The sequence below is a fragment of the Anser cygnoides genome, chromosome 1, assembly GCF_040182565.1.
Source record: "Anser cygnoides isolate HZ-2024a breed goose chromosome 1, Taihu_goose_T2T_genome, whole genome shotgun sequence".
In the NCBI taxonomy this organism is placed as follows: Eukaryota; Metazoa; Chordata; class Aves; order Anseriformes; family Anatidae; genus Anser; species Anser cygnoides.
In genome coordinates, this window is record NC_089873.1 from 76388082 (window position 1) to 76408563 (window position 20482).

The 20482-nt window shown below is 39.3% G+C and overlaps 1 protein-coding gene across 1 annotated transcript in view; it reads right to left on the reverse strand.

Annotated features, from left to right (window-relative positions):
• Positions 1-5751: 5751 nt before the first annotated feature.
• The window catches only part of STK38L (serine/threonine kinase 38 like), a 48880-nt gene continuing 34149 nt past the window's right edge, over positions 5752-20482 (reverse strand). The window contains exons 6-14 of the mRNA XM_048050135.2: positions 19243-19366; positions 18542-18696; positions 17569-17671; positions 16803-16864; positions 15798-15915; positions 15200-15323; positions 12874-12969; positions 11145-11236; positions 5752-9905 (exon numbers count right to left, since the gene is read on the reverse strand). Coding sequence (XP_047906092.1) covers positions 9778-9905; positions 11145-11236; positions 12874-12969; positions 15200-15323; positions 15798-15915; positions 16803-16864; positions 17569-17671; positions 18542-18696; positions 19243-19366 — 1002 coding nt within the window. The 3' untranslated portion in view covers positions 5752-9777. The remainder of the gene's footprint in view (positions 9906-11144; positions 11237-12873; positions 12970-15199; positions 15324-15797; positions 15916-16802; positions 16865-17568; positions 17672-18541; positions 18697-19242; positions 19367-20482) is intronic.

The window sequence follows — 20482 nt, forward strand, 5'->3', positions numbered from 1 at the left end:
AACTACTCGGTTGCAGTCCTGAACTCCATTTGTGCCATCTTTTATCTTCTTTTCTAGATTTTCTGTCATTTGGCTTTAATATTGTGGAGGCCTGCAAACTGTGCTTGCTAGACTAGACGTGTGAAAAAGGCAGAGTGGGTGAGTGGCTCTAACAAAACACGCTCACCTGGCCAAGGAGCGGTGCCTGCCAGCTGGGGATGTCAACGAGCAAATGCAATTGCACTACTAGGACATTCTCAGCATATAATTTTTCATAAAGTACTTTTTTCCCCCTTGCAAATCCACTTGTCACCTCAGAATGTGAGGTAATAAATAATCCCACAGTCACTACCTGTAGTGCTGTATGTATTCTGTCATGCTGGTTCAGTTGGTCTTACAGAATTTGTATTGGAGAAAAGCAATTACAAACCACTCTTGCCTTAAATGAAAGAAAAGGCAGTAGGAAGAGCTAAAAGACGGGAGTTATATTGTGTTGCCATCTTTGAGAAAATCAGTATCATTGATATACACTTATTTATATCCTACAACTGATACTGAAAAAAGCACAAACTCACAACTCCAAGAATTAGTTCACAGTAGGCTTAAATTTCATGTGGGGCTCTGCCAAAATACTAACACAGATTTTAAACATCATTTATTATATTTGTTTCTTATTCAAAGGTGGTGATGGGTCTCATTATTGAACATTCCATACGTTTCATATACGACAGTAACTGGTGTTTATAGTAGATAGTTGAGTGTTGACAGAGTAGGATCCCAATTTATGTAAGGCACTGATTTTGAATAGGCCACACTTGATATATTTGCCCTTTTTAGGAAAGCACTTTCTCTTGAACAGCTTTTAGCTATAAAATAAAGAACAGAATGCTTTACGTAAGCAACAGATAACCTCTTTTTTTTCCAAACAACTTATACAACAACTTGCTAAAGGGGGTAAAAACAACAATCAAACCTCAGAGCAGTTAAATAATAGTCTGTGACAGAACAGTTAAAGAAAGGTGTCTTATTACTCCTTTTTCTTTTCTGTGAATGGTTAATAACATCTGAAGCATAGTGTGTCTTAGCTGCTGCACAGGACACAGAGAGCACTCAAACAGCATTTCTCTGAGATACACTCCTGAAGGGAGTGCTAATTTCTGGTGTGTTTGCTGGGGCCGATGTAGCTCCATGCACACTACCCTTAAGAGACCTGTTTCAGAAGCAGGGACAAACTGGAAAAAAGCACTCTCCTCTGAGGGACCACGGAGAGGTCAACTGTGTAGTACTAGGGTGACTTTTATTGCTTCACACAAAAAGGACTTAGGTGGCTACTTGGGGCTACCTAGCTAATGCTTTTCTTCTGGAACTTAATAACAGTCAATTGAAGTTAATCAGCACAAACCACACTTCAAGCAATTTGTTGACTTTGCTATAAATTCTGTGCATTAGTAAAATGTACCATCATTTTCAAGCAAAAGATATTCCCCAAATCAGGAGAGACTTTTGCTTCAAAAATTATGTAAATGGCCCAAACACACTGTAATCAGCCTATAAAAACCAAACTAACCAAAAAAAAGCCATTTAAAATTATGTCCACTCAGTAACTGGTACAGAAGCCCTTCAAAGAAGCAAAAGCCCAGCACAATACAGTGAGTGAAGTTACATGGGTTATGGTATGCAGTATGTCAGATTGCGTTGTGATAGTGAAATATTCAGGCTTTAAAGATTAGTGAATCACTGACAAATTCCTTACAGGATGAAACAAGTTTCACTTGGGAAGAGCTTCAACTCCTACTTGCTCTCTCTCTAATCTGAGCATTGGAAAAAGTAGGATGATCAATTTACCTTGAGGTTTTCTAACAAATTTAAAATAAGTCAAGAAGATGAGCATTTTTAGAAGTGTTTTTGTTGTTTAGGAGTCCTGCCTGGCAACAGTTTGTGCCCACAATATAATCCACTTTCTTGTATATCTCTTACCTAAAAGTCTCTCAATTTGATGGTGCAGCTTTCAATTTAAAGACAAAATAAACTTCACATCTTAAATGGTCTTTTCATTCCTAGCAGAAACTGGTACTTTTGGAATGTCTGGCAAGAGCCTAGTGTCTAATGGCTCTGAAAAACACCATTGCAGTTACTCTACAAAAGGATAAATAAAGCTGCATAGGGAGCCCATTGAAAATGAAATGCACTTGAGATGTGCCCATGGTGTACAAGTGGCAGCCCACAAGCTGAGTCCTAGCTCTCTAGAATCTCTGAGCTGCAACCCAGTGCTGTTTCTGCTGTGGCTAGAAGAGACCAAAGCCAGCTGTGAGGGCAGTGCATCTCCAAGGACAAAACACCTTTTTGTGGGCTTGCACACAACCAGTCTTTCAGCTGCTGAGCTGCAATCATCTCATTCATCTTTGCCTGCAAATAAGGTCCAAACAATGTTATCACATCGCTGCCTGAGAGTCATCTCCTTGGTTAAAGCACATTTGTCACCCATTGCACAGATTCCTGGTCTCTCCAGACGTTACCAGCCTCAGATTAAACAGCTGGTATTGGAACAATGCAAAGACACAAAAATGTAAGCCACCTTAAATCTGTGCAACTAAGTCAAGAGCGAATTAACTGAGGACAGAAGTCCCCCGAGTGGTGCACGCAGTGGGTCGTGTACGTCTGACATTACTCAGCAGAACGCCACCGGCTGAGCGCAAGGTATCCGTCAGTCACCGGCTGAACTTCACAAAGCCAGAAACCACACCGCACTGCCTGCTTCCCAGGACACGCAAAATCCAGACTTGGGCCCAGCCCGGGTCATGTCCCACAGTGATGCACTATGCTATCTCAGAAAAACGCACCTAAAGGAATTGTACATTTTGTGAAGCTTCCTTGAGGCATTAGTTTAATTCTGTTTGTCAGACAAATGAGGTGTAATATTTTCTTCTTTAACAGCAACACCATGCAAGTCTCTCACCTTTTAATTTGAAGCCAGAAGTTATCCTCTTGACGTACTGCTTTTCAACCCATTTAACACTACAGATAGAAAATCTGTTTGTCTCATTCCTAAAGAACATAAAAGCATGGCATCAGCAAGCAGCTTGCTTTTGAAACCGTACTTGTTCACTGGTTTCTCTGCTTTTGATAGGGATCTTTTGCTGACATCAGTGGGAACCAGTTGAGACCTCAAAGGCAGCCTGCTGGACTGAAAATCTTGAGATGTGTGTCTGGTTTACCAGTGATTCACTCTGTCATGACCAGAAAGTCATTGAGGCTCTTATCTGATCATTTGTCATTATTAGACAGAGATAATGAAGCCTGAAGTAGGGAAATAAGTGCCCGCAACCAGCAGAGCCATTGCAGCCTTCGGGTGAGATCTAACACTGGAGAGGTGTACACTCACATTGGTGCTCCCCTTCAGCCCCCCCTTATGCAGCTGGGCACGGGGGAGCAGATGTGCCCTCGGGGAGCAGCTGGCACCTGCCTGCACATCAGACATACTCCCACACATCCACACTGAGGGGCAGATTCTGCCTAAATCCCTGGAAGTAAACAATCTATAGGACACACTTGGTGTGTGTAACACCTGCTGCCTGTAGCTGCTGTCTTTTTTTCCAAAACATGGATGCAGGGGCAGTGGTTACACCCTGCTTTTACACAACAGCTCCAAGCTTGCAACACTCTCTGCTGTTGAGCTCCCCTTTCAACATCATCTAGTTTCAGGGGAGGCACAGAAGCAAGGGCAAAGATTTGGCATTTGGAAGGGCGAGGGCAGGCAAGGACACCTGGAGGGGAAGGAACGGGGACTGCCACCAGCGGAAGGCAGCTGCCTGGGGCCAGCACAGACGTTGAGCACTGTGTGTTCCTGCGGGAGAAAGACGCCGCAGCAGATGGTGGCTCACTAGAAACAGAAGCAGCTGGTATGGAAACAGGATGTGGCATCAAGGGTTGGTTCAACTCAGAAACAAGCTGTCCCTAGCTGAGCTCTGGCTTGATTGAGAAATGAGAAACCTGGGTTAATTTCCCAGAGTGTGAGAGGGTTCAAACCTACACACCCCACTTTCCCAGGGAACAGCAACCTCCATGCCATCAAATAACCTGGAGAGAAGGGATGGGAGGAGGAGGTGGTGAGATGAGCTCCCTGCATGTGCAAAGATCCAATTCCCCTTACGGCGACTGCAGCAGTGTTTCCGTGCAGCCAAGTACACAAATCCAGGCTGCTGAGAACAGCAGTAAGCAGGAAGGAGTGGGGCTGTTCTGCTTCATGGTTGAGGTACTCAGATTCAGCCTGGGGTCCTGGGTGCCCTCCTTCGGCAGTAGTCCTGCACTTCAGACGATCACTAAAACAATGGTGACTAAAGTTAATAATTATAATTAAAACAAAAAAATAAAGGGAAAAAGAAAATACCAGACTGAAAGCACATAGCAGGAGAAAAATTGGTAATTTACAATACAGCAAACTCTTAAAATCCTCTTAGGAGACTTCAGGACCATTACAACTGACAAAGAATATGCTCGTTCCATTATATATATGTGAACCTGCCCTTCTCCAGCGTTGAGCTGCCCCAATAGCTGCTGGAGCTGGTATCTCAGATGGCAAGCTCCTTTAGCCAGGCACTCATCCGGTGCGTCAGAGCCCAGCACAGCTGACAGGTGACACTAGTACAGCACGCACATTTCAAACCAACTTTCATTTTTGAAATTCAGCTATTGGATAAGGCATTTTAGAACCTCTGTGATAATTAAAGTTTACATACCCAGTAAATAAAATTAACCTAAAGAACTACATTAAGCACTGCCTGAACTGCAAATCCACCCTTGTCTAGTCCAGAGCTGGAAACCACTACTGTCATCACACCCCTTAGCAAGACAGAAGGTTTTGAATATTCCTTCCTTCTCTTTTCATAGGAAGATTGTCAGAAAGACATTTTATTGTCCAAAGCATAATCATTTTGGTTACAAGGCACACTCTGTACAAAAAAAAAAAAAGAAAAAAGCACGACATATTTGCAGTATGTTTTATAAACACTAAATTATATACTATTTTCTTGAGTGGTCGACTTAGAAAAAACATATTTGCATATGCTGAAGGTATAGCCTTTATATTTAAGGTGCTGTATTTTTGAGAAATACTGAATTTGGAAATGCAAGGAGAAAAAGAACCAAGCCTGCAGTTCCTTACGAGATGTAGCTCAGTGCAAGATAACATCTGGTTACCGGAAGAAAAGTGTAATTGCATTAAATAGAATTTGTAAGATCCTGTTCAAATTGCATCAGCTTACTGAGAGCAGTGATTCTTGAGCAGAGGAGGGCTGTTATTCACTGGAGGGCTACTCAGCGGGAAGCTTTGCTTTCAGCTGCTCACCTCAATATAATGTTTTACATTAATGCCTAACAACTGCATCTGCTGCCACTGCTCTAAACACAGTAAGGAATTGGGAACAATAGGACAAAAACGTTTCTGAGATTAATTGAAGAACAACTGTCCATGGAAGCCTTTCTTGACTAAATTATGATCTCCAGGGAGATCATCTTCCATCTTCCAGATGGAAGCCTCCTGTGAAGAGCGGTAGCCCTTTTAGAAGCAGCTTCATGTGACTGCAGTTGGTACCTGTCAGGTAATTCTCGCTCTCTGTACATCTGATTGAGAATAGTGACGTGCATTCTCATCTTCAATTCCACTGACAATGAAACCCGCCCCCCCAAACAGTGTTTCAATTCCCTAGATGTCTCCCATTCTGGAAAAGAAACAAACCCAGCACGTTACTGTAAAAATAAATAAAAAACTGCAACTTTACAAAAAGAATGCTACTTTTATTTTCAAATGCTGTAAAAAGCCTCATATAAATTTTATAATGCTTCTATGTAACCTTCCCAACCACAACTAATGAAACAGTCTAGGAAAAATATAGCAGTTGCCATTTTGACTCCAAGAACGAGCTGCTGTAATATATCAACATTAAAAGGACAAGGTACAGTATGTTACAATGCTTGTAATTGCTCATATTGAAAAAGTGAGAGCACTTCCTAAGCATTAGAGTATAACTGGGCTAAACTGCAGTATTCCCTACTTGCTGTTGCAGAGGAGGAAAGTCACCTTGTTACAAGGAGCCGACACAACACCCTTTGTACTGCTTATGCCCATTTCTCTTAGTAGTGTGGAGAGCTTTCAGCAAGCCCCTTTGCACTTTGGTGAATTCACCCATATCAGATGCTATTATTCCATACTGTATCCAACCACTCAGCTGTTTAACAATTGACCTATAAAACTAACATGTAACACTCCAGCAAGGCAAATTTAACAGTGCAAATGCAGTATCAACAATATTTGATTTGTGAATGCTGGCAATTTTTTTTTTATTATTTTAACTCCTTTTGCAAGTGAATGAACCTCTGCGTATGTCCTATACCTAAGGCCACGCATTCATGCTGATTAGAGATGGAACAAAGTGCAAAAGCTCAGATGTGTTTTCTAATTCAAACTTCCTCCCCAGTTTCAGCGTATTCAGATCCAGAATTTAGATTCAGGCTCACTACTTCCATTGATGCACTCAGGTTTTCCCTACTGGAATAGGTTAACTTCCCAGCAAACCTCTGATAAGAATTTGCTTACAAAATTCCACATTTCAACAAAAGTTAACAAATCATACTTCCACAAAATAAATTTTCACATGGTTGCAATCATCAAGCCATTTCAGGATCTTTGGTACTCCAAGAATAAGAAAAATAAATGGCACAGTGACAAACAACACCAAAGGAGAAAAAAATAAAAAAAGACAAATGACCATCCAAAGGAATAAGACAAAAATAAAGCAAAACGATATGTTGCACTTCCATTTTTTGAAAGCCAGTGTAGATTAACCTTCTGTTCTTTTTAATCTATTATAGTGTCACAGTTTTACCTTTGAAAAAAAATAAAAAAGTCTATAATCCTAAAAGCAGTAGTTAACATTTTGTTGGACTTGACTTATTGATTAAAATAATTGTTTTCAAAGAAATAAATTCAACTACCACAATACAGGAGTTTATGCTAAATAGGCTGCAGGCTGTTTCCTGAAGGATACAACTCCTATGTGAGCACTGATATGTTTAATTATCTGCAATTTTAAATGCGTATTATCTTTAGTGTTATGAATATAAGGGTTCAGCTGTTTCCCAAGTTTGTAAACCAGTGAGTATGTACAGACATCGTTTATTAGATAGCTTTAAATTAAGAGTGTATTTATCTCCCTCCTGCAAACCCTGCAGGAAAAAAAAAAAAACAGTATTACTGAGCATTTGCAGTTTCCATGAAATTGATCTTGTCTTAGCAAAGTAACTGCGGGTAACTGCGGTCTTTTGAAATGTGTTGTTCACAAGAATTCCACTTCTGGTGCATATAGTGACCCCATGAATGAGATTGGAAATTAAAACTAAGAAAAAATCTTTTTTGAATAGCAGTACCCTTTGAGGCAAAGTCTGCATCTTGTATATATTCTGCCCAATCTCCCCCATCTTGGTAGAAGGGACTGAATGTCAGGAAAGGAATTTCCTTTTCTCAGAAGCCTCAGAAGCTGCTATGCCAGTGGCAGAAAGAAATGCAAAAGTATAAAAAGGTGGATTTAAGTTACTGGCTTTGGACAGTCTCTGGATGGACACAGTTGACCTTCACTACATTGCACTGACATGGCTAAAGACAACACCAGAGAATTTCTGAAGGATCTTGTCCCAGGAGCAGTAAAGAGGTGTTAATTAGTGCAAGGTTTGTGAAGAAAAACTAGGAGATCACATAGTTGTTCCCACTTAAATTGAACATTTAGGCAAAGTTTAGCTCAGCCATAATCTGACTTTATAAATTGGGTGGGCCCTGAAGCACTGGATACTCTTCTTTGATGAACTGAACGCTATTTCTTTTGTAGAAAAGCAGCATAAGTAGCAGATGTTAGATGTTTGAAGGAAGATAAAGTATTGGAGGAAAGGCATCACTGAAGGCCTTGAAGAAATTAGCAGCTGTTGGATCAGGGAAGACTACATACATTGTCAGTAAGCTGCTGATGCACAGAAATTTTTCTGGTAAATTGACTTTTATGCAACAGATGAACACTCCAAAGTACGTTTTTGAAGCATACAAATAATTCAGAACAGCTGAACAGCTCAGAACATACCATGGTGCCTAACAGCAATAAATATTTCTGTAAAAGCTTTATAAATAGTCACTTCCATTTTGCTGTAAAAGTCAGTCTAATGGAGTCTTCCCTGCCACGTGCCAAAACATCCTGTGCTTCACTCTGATGGGTGTTGTGGGGGCTTTAGAATGCCTTTCATTTGTGTTCAAAGGAGGAAGGCAGTGACAGTGATTCTGCTCGTTGAATTACTGGTGAATTGTTCATTGCCGTAAGTCTCTTTTGTAATCAGAAAATGATACCAAAGTTTTCCGCTGTATTGTGATAGATTCAAAGTACTGCAGATAATATGCTAGTACAGGCAGGGATGTAGCTGAGGAAGAAAATCATAGCCAGTACACAGTTTTCTGCTTCGGTTTCCTTGACCCAGGGGAAGGAGACCCCTCTCTACTGTCAGTTTGTCACCATCTTGCAGAGTGGGGAGAACAGGTGTAGGTGCTCTGCCTGGTTCAGTCGCAGTTGTTCGTGGTTCCTGGTAACTGGGCTTCAGAAGACTCAGCTGATCCCTTATAATCCCATGGTCCACATTAGGAAGAGACGCTAGAAAAAGCTGGAGCCCACAGAAGAGTGAGTCCAGCTGGGCACTCCATTTCCTCTGGTTCAGCAGAGGCTGCTACAGGTATCCTGGAAAGGAAAGGGTGCAACAGCATCCCTTCTTGGAACTTCTTAGGGAGATGAAAAAGAAAAAGCAGCCATTTGATCACTTCTCTAGGATAAGTTTTTCTCGCACAGAAAAGGATATTTTAAATTCTCAACAGCAAGATTATCTGCCTTCCAACAGAGGCTGAAATGCAATCCTGAAAACTGCCATATTTTCAGAACTTGGTAATGGAAAAAACAAATCTGTTAAAAGTTTTTGTCATTGTTACTCAGATTCCCTTTTTTCTTCTGAAGTTGTCAACAGGTATCATCATCATGAACAGTATCATCATCTTCAGTGATAGGACCCATTAATTATCAATTAAAGCAGAAATGTCACTATACAGATCACAGGGACCATCTTCCTGCCCCACATCCCCCACAAAAAGGGACAATCTGCTCACAAAACCCTCCAGCGGGGAGCAACGAGGCTAGGCAGGGTACAAGTAGGCCCCACAGGACACTGCTATTTAGAATAATCCAATATTGCCACACTCATGGGGTATATCTGCAGACCACAACTGGAACACCCTTAAGCAACTGCTCAGAGAATTTTGAAAACGTGGGCAATGTTTTTTTTTGGTTTTTTTTTTTAATACTGCATATCTAAAACCCACTAGGTAAGCAGTATGATAACAATACTGCGTAAAATGATGTGTTTTACTCCTGGGTGGATTAGACAGTTTACAGTACAAACAAAGCCACAGGACAGAGAGGCATAATTAACCATTATACACACATAGGCAGTGCAGTTACAAAGGGATGTACGTTCCTTTTATTCCAGTACCTTTGTATAATAAAGTTAACAAAAATATTCAAATATTAAAAAAAAAAGAAAAAAGCCAGCTGGCACTGCCAACTAATTCCTGTAGTAGTCTTAGAAATCCTAATCCTGTAGAATTTCCTTGTGAAATTGATGCGCACCAGTCAATGTGTTGATAACTAACGCCAAGCGGGTCTGGTGATGCAACTACCTGAGGTTTGTGTTTTTATTTCTTCTGTGGGTCTGGGTTTTGTTTCACAAATTCCCAGCTTTCATGTAGGTAGGGATCGAACCACGCTGCGTGAGCCCTTCAAACCTCTTGTAGGTATAATTGAGGAAAACCCAGTCTTTGGATTTGTAGTCAGGCTCCGTTGTGTTTGGCACTAGAATTCAGATACAAAAGTAAAAATCAATCAATCAAACAAACAAACAACAAAACACAATTAAAAACAGTGTTGTTTCTGAAAGGACTTTTCACACATCAACAGTCCTGAACTTGTATTTCCCTACTCATCAGAAATTCCTTGAAAAAATCCTGTTTCTAATCAGGTCAGCTGCCTTCTGTCATTAATATAAGTGTTACTTACATTAGTTTAAAGTAGTTTAAAAAGTAACTAATAAGTGACTTAATAGTCACTTAATTTCAGCGTGCATCTCTGAAGTGAAAGAAGTTTGGTTTTGTTTGTTAATGGTTATTTTCTTCTGTATGTGTATATACCATAAGCTCCCATACATTGAGAGGAACCTCTTAAACAACTATGGCGTATATAATTAAAAGAAACAAAACATTTAGAATGCTCCATGCACAACGAATGCAGGAATACACATGGTGTTATCCTCACCACAAACAGAAGAAAGTTTTATCCAGGTTCTCCCAAGAGAACTACATACATGAAGCACATGTTCCTTTTCTAGGCCTTCTGCCTGGTTATAGCTTCTGCGAGGCTCATATAGCTAGCGGGAGATCTAGTCACGTTTTATTTTGTGAGCAGCCCGCACAGCTAGTGTGCTGAACACTGACATTCACTGCAGAAGGCTCCTATATTCAGCACTCAGGTTGCTGCTTTTAGAGTTCTACAACAGCATTTTCAACTCTAGTTGCCAAAAATGCTGATCTCCAAGTTTGTATTTGGGTATCTAGATGTACATTTTCAGTTATACAGTGGGTCTGAGATGCCAAAACCAATACAAATGCACTTGGTGTTACCTAAATACGGGAATAGCTAACAGGCACTGGAGAGGCACTGTTTGGCATAAAACTAAAAAAAAAAAATTAAAGGTCAAAAGCAAATCAGTGCAGACTGTTTTTATCAGAATTTTTTTAGACAGACTATATGGTAGAAAACTGTACTGCTTTTGGCGCTCACTACATATGCAAACCATTTTCATTAATATACTTAACTGTTCCAATCTTTTTTTCCCCTAAAGTTTTAAGGAAGTAGAAGCTATGAGAAGTCATACGTTTAAATTTGTTTTTGAAAGAGAATCTCTAGATCAAGCCTCTATATATTACCTTGACTAGGACATCAGAAAAGTTAATAAAAACAACAAGAATGAACGAACCCATGAAGCATTCTGGCACATTATAGATAGAAATTTGGAATTTACAGTGGCAGTCTCACCTGGCTGTAAAATATCAGATTCAGGAAACTCATCGAAGTTGGATGTATCATCAATACTTTTGATTTCTATAGGGATTGCAGCTGGTCTTTCCCTGTAGATAGACATAAAAGAATAGTAAGAAAAAAAAAGATACATTAAGTTCCATTTCTTTTAACTTAGTTTTTTACAGTTACAACATCCTTGTAATTTAAAGCACAAAGCTTCCATGAGAGATGCATCTGGCCTGTCTACTTTCTGACATCATGGCAACGTTCATTAATTTCCTATCTAGCATTAGCATCTTCTTGGCAAACTTGGGGAAAACATGCTTTTCCATTAGCTGAAACAGCATTCCACACTCATCTGCTATACAGCTATTACTATCTTTGATGTCACCAAGAACCACAGTGGTTACCTTCATTTCTTAAATCCTGCCTACCCAGCCAAGCAGGATTTTACTCGCAATTGAAGCCATTAGACATGTTGCTTTACAATTCCAGTACCCATCAGCCTGGAACTCATCCAAACGCCTTTTGACTGTAGCTCCCATTTCTGATGCTCAGTTGTCAGTATCTCTCATCCAAAATGAGTTGAGTCACACGTTACTGATTTATTAGCTTAACAATCACACAGTCCTTTAAAAAGTTTTAAGGTAGCTTTTGGAGTTACTTCAGTGATCTGTCCCACAAAAGCATTCAAACTGGAACATGGCACTGTGGGGGAGTTATTAATTTACAGCTGTAAAATTATTACAGCTCTGATTATTACAATTACAATTAAATCCACTTCTGGGTGGAATGGGGAAACCCTTTTGCCACATTGCCAAATGTGGCATGAACAGGTAAGTCACTGCTGTTGCTGCTCATTAATGTTTCCCACACTGAAAAGATAAGTTACATGAAGCTTTCTTTCCACAACAGAAGAAATGAGAAGTACATGAGCTGGACAATCACACGCCCACTGTGTGGATTTTCATATGCAAAAGTGCAGTATTCCTGAAAGAGCAGACTACCTCAAGCATTAAGAAGGGCTGAAGAGTAGCTATTACTGTAGCTGAAAACATCTGTGTGCCCAAAGTCTGCTTTGAAGGTGCTACCACTGCATGTACACACAGATGTAGCTCAGCATCTGCACGCACAAGCTCAGGCTAGACCTGGTATGGCTGCCTCGGCAGGGCCTCTACCCAGGCTTGGCCAGCAGAATTTATGCCACTGAGGCTGCCATTCTGAGGTGAGTCAGTGCCTCTGCCCAGCGCCCTGTAGACATACCGGTTCCCTCAGGTGCAAAGACATACCCTGCATTTTCCTCCTACTTGCTGCCTTTCGTCTTCATTCATCTATTTCCCCTGCATTTTTGGGGCAGAGTTTGCTTTTCTCTTGCTCCTATTACAAAAAATAGTGAATTATAGCAACAGCTGCATTTCCCATTACTGATGGAAGAGGAGCTCTCTGACAATATCAGAGCATAAATCAGGAATAACTTGACCACTCTACCACATTTTTTTTTTCTATCCTGGGCAATCTGGGCCAACCTGAGAAATCTCAGGACAGTAAACTCTGATCAGATCTATGAATTACAGCACAGCCTGAAAACCTTGGCTGTCACGCACTATTGCCAGTAGTGCATTTCAAAATAAGAGGTAAATTGAAGAGAATTATTCTTGCCATCGTAGTGCATGAAATTTTTGCTTTCATGGCTGCTATGCTCTCTATAGAATATGTATGTATATATACGTATACACATATGTACCTGATATGTCCCCAGTCCACGCCTTCAAAAAATGGATGACTTTTTATTTCCTCTACTCCATTACTACCAATTCTGTTTTCTGAGTCAGTACAAAACCTGAAAAGGTGGAAAAATAAAGAGAATATTACAATAAACGCAGAGAGAAGCAACAGCGAATAACTGTGCCATGGTATCCTATATCAGGAATTTGAGCAAGTTCTTTTAAATTGCTGTATTTTCCAAGTAACGTAAAAGTAGCCCATTGCATCTAGGAGATGAGGGGAAATAGCAGAAGTAGAATATTGTTAACATTCCCAAAAATGAAGGTCATGATGACAGTAACTTGCACCTTTTCTAATGATATTCCGATCTTCAAGTTTAGTTAAAAGTTACTGCATGTTCTAGTCTTGCAAGATTAGTTTGGAATAGAAACTCTTATGTCCCTACTACTGAAAACTCCTTTGCACATTCTCAACTATTTAAAATCCATGTTTTAAAGTCAAACTAATAGGAACATAGACACCATGTGATAGAAGACTACTCTCACGTGACATTTTGGAAGTAAGGTGAGCCAACACAAATTCAGAACATGCCATGTCCAAAAAATACCCTACTCTCCCCGTCATTCCGAATTCCCTCCCCTCAGAGGTCTAGGTGCTGGTGGCATGAAGACCCAAGGCCTCTCTCTGATATGGTCCAACTGCACAGTCTTGGCTCAGACTCCTGAATAAACTCTCAATCTGAGAGAAGAAGCTGTGAGAGTCTGTAGAGACACGATAAGAAAGGTGAAAATGAAGACAGAGATAAGACTCTTGAGATGGGGACAGTTACCAGCTGAGGTAGGCAGAAGGATAAACACCAACAAGGAAAAGGATAAAACCCTGAAGAAAAAAAGAGGGAGGAGGAGGTTCTCAAATAGCACCTTGGTGACATCAGGGATTTGTACCAGGGAGCAGCAAAGGCTGACTCTCTTCTCCTCTGGACTGATGCCTATCTGACTGGAAAAGACTCTTAAGCATTTCATCAAGGAGATAGTAAGCATGCCAATGCTTAGCCTAGGAGTTCATTAAGCCCTAGCTACATTTTGCAAAGATGTAATTGCTTTATATTTTTACACTGTCCTTGCAGAGTCTCTTTGAGGATGGCAAAAGGTGTCAGAAGTAACACAGAGGGAGGTTTACAATAACGGAGGAAAACATATCCATGTGAAACAAAGCTTGATTTTGCCAAGTGTGGAGTCCCCATCAACCTACTGGAAGTGGACATGGGCCTCTTGGCGCTCTTTAAGTGAACTGACCTTCGTTACATGAAGTATTGCTTGCTTGAATGTGCAGAGCCTCTAATAAGTGATTTAGTCATCCTGCTATTATATCTCTCTCCATACAATCTCACCATCCAGATTCACAAGGCACTTCTCACATCATGTACACCTCAATACAAAAAAGGTCATCTTCTCACTGCTTAGTGAAATCTTCTGCAAGGATTTTAGTAATGTAGCAAGTCAGGCTATAAAACTGTCTCCAATTATAGACTGTAATGTTCTTTTATTTGTGGTAGTGACACTTGGGAAATAACTGCTCCTATTTCTACTATAGTCCAGCCAGGTGGTGGATGCCAAGTACTAATAATAGACCTCAAACTTTGTAATAACAGTTAGCCAGACCAGGTCTCAGGCTTTGTCTGAACTTGACCTTATTTTAGTTGGGTTTTATCCATATCCACAAAAATAAAACTTTAGCTTTGTCTGCAATAAATTCTAGCTCTTAGCCCTGCCTATAAAAGTATAGTCCCCTTTTTGCCTGTAACAAAATCGTGTAAGCTTGTAATACTATATTTAAAAACAAAACAAAATAACACATTAAGGCCATAAAGCATTTGCCCCTCCAAATCTATCAGGAAAACAGAGCATTTCTGCCTGACCTTGACATCAAAACCCCTCACAAAACTTCAGTGCAAGCTGAATGGATTAAAAACTAGCGTTTTGGAAAACATGAGTAAATCCAGAACATCCAAATGTTTCCTTTACTGTTAAAAATGTTGGTGAGTGGTTGTTTTCTGAGTCCCTTTGAGGGGAAAAAAAATAAGGGTCAATCACTTTTTTTTTCCCCCTCCCCCAGTGTTCTCTTTCTCTTAACGCAGCAGTACAAATCAAGATCACTACAGCTTATTCCTTCATGCTAAACAGATGGCAAAAGGAAAAAGACTGAAAAATTCATCAAGGAAGGCGACACAGAAGAAACCAATTTTCCCCCCAGTCTAGAGCTTCCTTCATGCAGAACAGAAAGTTAAGTTAATGGAAGATGACTATGTCTGGGTGAGTAGCTAGGAGTGGGCTTTTATTACTGACCTTAGAATTAAATCCTTTGCTTTCTCTGAAATGGGCACCTCTGGAGGAAATACCAACGTTTCTTTCCAATTCATAACTTTCCTGTAAGTTTCTTGCGGTGTTTCTGAACAGAAAGGTGGATACCCTGCACAAACATTAAAAAAAAAAAGAACAAGCTTTTCCCAGAGTAGGAGACTGTCAAGGGGGGAGCACTGTCTGAAGTAACAATAAATGCTAGCTGCTGGCCCTCCCTTGGCTCTGCTTTTGCTACTGTGGCTCCCAGATCTAAAATGTTGTGGGAGCCAAAAGTTCTCTTTTATAGTACTACATTAAAAGTTGATTTTGGTACTATCAGGTAAGAAAACAAAACCTCAGAAGCATTTAATAGTGAATAGTTAGTTATTCACTGGAACTACTAACTGAGGCATTACCTCTTGCTGTCTTCTTGGAAAGATGGGAGGACTTTAAAGTTTTCTGCAAGCAGCGTTTGGGGCTCACTTCAGGAAGTAGTAAATAAAATCCTATTACCTGCACTATACAGATTATACTAGGTGAACTAACAGACCCTGTTACCTTTGAATCCTCTGAATGATTCTTAGGGCTGCAGTCTTTAACGTACCTATTAGCATTTCATACATGATCACTCCCAAAGACCACCAGTCACAGAGTTTATTGTACCCAGTCTGCATAAATACTTCCGGTGCAATATAATCTGGGGTCCCAACAGTAGAATAAGCCTGGAAAAAAATGAATAAGTTCTTTTAAAAATTAATGCTACCTTTTTTCCACTTTGCAAAACTTTTTTTCCTGGGGATTCATATATAGTATCTTGTTTTTTGGATGGACAAGAATACTGAATCTGACAATTCACAATATCTAAAATCCCAAGAAGATTATTCTTTTACATGAGAAAACACAGATGCAGAGAGAACCTTGAACCTTGAAAGTAAATGGAAATCATCCTCCTAAGTATGGAGGAAAAAATAAAAAGTTGCACAACTTGCAATTGATGTTTTTTACAAACTACTGTTCAGTGAAAATCACAAGCAGAGCTGAAACTCTGAAATGCCATGGCTGACAGATGCTTCAGTTTGCTTTAGTTAATGCCAGAACACCCTTTATTACTTGGCCACTCTGCATTATAAACCCCTGCTGTACCACTTCAGTGCCTTTCCATAATATTCCCATTCAGCGGGAGACCAAACAAGTTTTTCCTCTGCAATTCTCTGAAAAAGAATCATGCAGCTACTCATCTTGCAGTACTGAACTGCAGGAATTAAACTTGAATTCAAACACACAGCCTCAGTCTAGGAGACATATTCAAGATACAGCTTTGCTAAGTGGCTGCTGACACCTGAGATTAGTTAGTCAAGATGCTTGTGAGAGAAACAAAATCATAAAGAAGAGCAGTGCCTTGCTAGTCACAGCTCTGAAAATAAACAAATGAAACAATTTGATTTGATTAGAATTCATGGAGTTTGAAAAGAGCTACAACTGTAACAGATGAGGGCCTTACAGATTTAAAAAACAAAACAACAAAACCAGTAGCATTAATGCCACGTTTTTATTTAATGCTTTATGTAAATAGTTAAAAATATATATATACATGATGTTATTAACTTACCAGCTGTCGCCTGTTCTTTTTCCACGTTTCTGCTTTTCTCTTTGAGTTCATATTCTGAAATGCTAATTTAGAGAATAGTTATTAGATAAAGAATGCATTTGTGAAGTAAAAGACTAATAACATTTTGTCTTCAAAGGATAACGATTTTATATCTTAAGAATGCTTTTTTCTAGAAATAAATACTTGATTTTCAGTGGAGACAAAAAAAGGATGAGTAACTACTGTCCAATTTGTGGCTGCGAATCACATCAGTAGGACATGTGATTGGCAATTCTAAATTAGCATTTGCTGATTTTTTCTAAACAACAAGTGAAGAATCTGAGAACTGCAGAAGAATTTTATGTTTATGCAATAAAATCCTAATGTCTAAGTGTCGCCATGGCATAGAGATGAACAGCTCTACTCTTTTAAGGTTTGTAGTGATTGTCACTGTCCTCAGTAAGTCAGCACATGAAATCCATATTTGATCTGGAAAAGCATTCATTTCTGTAACTTCAGTAACATTGTTATGAAAAATGCATTAAAATATAGTCACGCTACATGTATTTGTGTCTGTATACAAGTGTACAAAACCACATTAGCACTGCATAAAACAATTTCTTTCCTGTGAAATGCTTCCATGTCATGGGGAACATGCATTTCCAGTTATCCAACTAAATGCACTCAGCCTGACCAACTGTGTTTAACCCAGCAGAAATAAAGTATGATGTGGTATAGCTGAAGCTCAAAACTATTTAAATGTTTACCTAGGACACCTTATACTTACAGAAGTCACTTGGAGGATTGTGTGTAAGGTTCCTGTAGAACTCAGTTCTGTGAGCTTTCTTTAAACCTGTGCATAGCCCAAAATCAGACAGTTTTACATGACCCTAAAAAACACCAAATAAGACAAAAAACATAATTTAGAAAGAACTTTTTAGAAAGAAACTTTTTTCAAAAAAAAAAAAGTTGTTTTCATAACTGCACTTGCCTTCTTAGGCCATGTGTGAATGATGGACTTGCACAGGACTACCTAATCCACGGAAAGCAGGCAAATAGTGTGTGATTCTTGGTGTACTGGGAGAGTGTGTTTTCTCTAAAAAGGGCGTAATTCCTAGGAATAACTACATCTGCAACAGCTGAGTACAGCTAGTTTACTTGGTTTTGTTTTGCACTGAGACTGAGAAAGCCTCCAGCACAAAATTATTGTTTTGATGTTAACCTAGTTTTAATTGGGTTTCTAGAGATCAGTGCTAGACATTCTACAGGCTTGTGTATGATACTTAGTGGGTCCATTTCACGGCTTACTACAAGTCAGTCAAATGGACAGACTGCTCCCACTCATGAGCGGACAATAAAACAAATGAGATAACTGCAGGAAGTGAACTGATTATTTAGTGTTGTCTGAATGTTTCATGCTTTCCTTCTTCTTGAAGTAACAAACTATACCAGTTTTTCATGTGTATGAATTCGAGCATCTGGACGCCCTGAGTGGGTCTCCCCACACTTACAAGGCTTTCCAACTACAAAAAGAGGAAAAAAGAAAAAGAAACAAAACAAAAAACCCACAAGGGTAGTTTTGCTTTAAGTGTAGTGAAGTTCTACAAGAAAAAGATAGCAACCATTTTCTGTCTTTATTCCAGCTAGTTTAAATCAGTGGTATGGCGCTACAGTTTCCCAGTGATTAGCACCACTGTGAATGGCATTATCTGCAGATTGAGATGTTTAAAGCATAGATAGTTTACGTGCACACCACATGCCTTAGCATCCAGCAAAAGGTTATCTGGTTTAATATCCCTGTGGATGAATCCCAGCTGATGAATAGCATCTATGGCCAACACGGTTTCAGAAATGTAGAACTGTGTCTCTTCTTCTGATAAGGTGTCTTTCTTCATGAGCAAGGTCATCATGTCACCTAATCAAAAAAAAAATACACCTTATAAATCAGAACATTTTAATGGTGAAACCCCATTAGATTCCAAATTTAAACTTGTAACTAGCATTATAGCTACTAATTATAGAACTATTACTGCAAGGACCTACAAACCCAACATACTTTTTCTGCACACTGGGTGTAAAATTGTTGCAACCCTAAAGAGGAATTCTAATTGGATAGCCTTGAATGATGCAGCAATTTTTTAATGCATAATATATGTATTGCACAAAAATTAATCAAGAGTGACTTTTTTTTTAAACTGTTTCTAGCTTTGTCAGTAAAAAGCAGAACATTGGACTAGAATTATTATTTAATCCAAGTCTATTTTAACATCTTCCAATAATCATTCCCCTTCACCTACAAATCAGGAAAGGTTAAGTTACTGGGACTTCACTTAAAACATCATTAAAATTTATGCTATCACAAATTACACAGCATGCTTGTTTCTACACTTTTAGAATGCTGACAACAAAGCTAAGGAAGAAGTACTTACACCACTTAGCAACAACACAACATATAACTTACCTCCGGGTAAGAACTCCATGATCAGGTAAAGATTTCTTTTATCCTGAAAACTGTAGAACATTTTCACTACCCAGGCTCCATCTGCTTCAACCAAAATATCTCTTTCTGCACGGATATGGGCCACCTAAAATTTTTTTAATACTGTTATTAAAGAATTAGTTATTTCAATACCAAATGCCATGCTATATTCCTAATCCTACAATGTATTTTCATGATCTTTACACAAAGAAGATATTCTTCATACTTTTTTCACTCCTATTTTACATAGTTTTTACTAGACCCTACAAAGTCCTCAGAAAACACACATCAAAAACCCACAGAAATTAACTCAATATTGAAAATAACTATTTACATAACTTCACAAAAGTGGTATCTAGAAAGAAAACATATGGCTTGTTGAGCTTTCTGTTTGTCAGACAGAACTGAAGAAGTTGGTGGAAAACTGCAATTCCATTTTTACTGTATCCTAAAATGAACTAAGAGCATTAAAAAAAAAAAAAAGCTCTGTTATGATGGCCAGCTCTGCAAGGTAGCATCCCTATTGCAAACTCAGACAAAAATTTAATGTGCAATTCAGTATCCGGATATCGACATAATTATTGGAAGAAAACAGAGTTTGTCTTAAATAATGCAGGAACTAACAGGTAAAATGGTAGATACTTAACGTTTAATGTCAGAATTTATCATTCTTTTCATATACATATACAAATCAAGAGTTAATAACTGCTTCCTCACAGTAATACTTCACAATTTAAACTTGGCAAGATAAGCCTGTGGAATCCTCTTTTGCAAGAGTGACAGAATGCCTAAATTACTTCCTGCAAAACCTTATTTCTTCAGCATTGTGAAATGTCTGACATACCGCAATCATCTAGCTCCCAAACCCACACTGTACATACTACTAATGGTGCATGAAGCCCTTTCAAACGGTACATGGAGACTGCTCCTACCTGTGTACATGGTGAAGCTTACTTGAACTACGTGGCAAACACCTCGACCAAAGGGAAAAAGGGCTGGGATGAGTCTCAGTTTGCAGAGATGACCTTAAGTAGCAGTGAGCTGAATGGCCAGTATTCAAGGAGGGCAAAAAATGGCCATGGGCTATTTTAGGAGGGGGAAAGAAAAGGGAAGAGAAGATGGAGCAATTCCATCAAACGATGTGCACAAAGCTGGCCCAGAACTGATACATTCACCACTGCTGCTGATGTTGGTCCTGGGCAAGTGAGCTTGGGAATGTCTG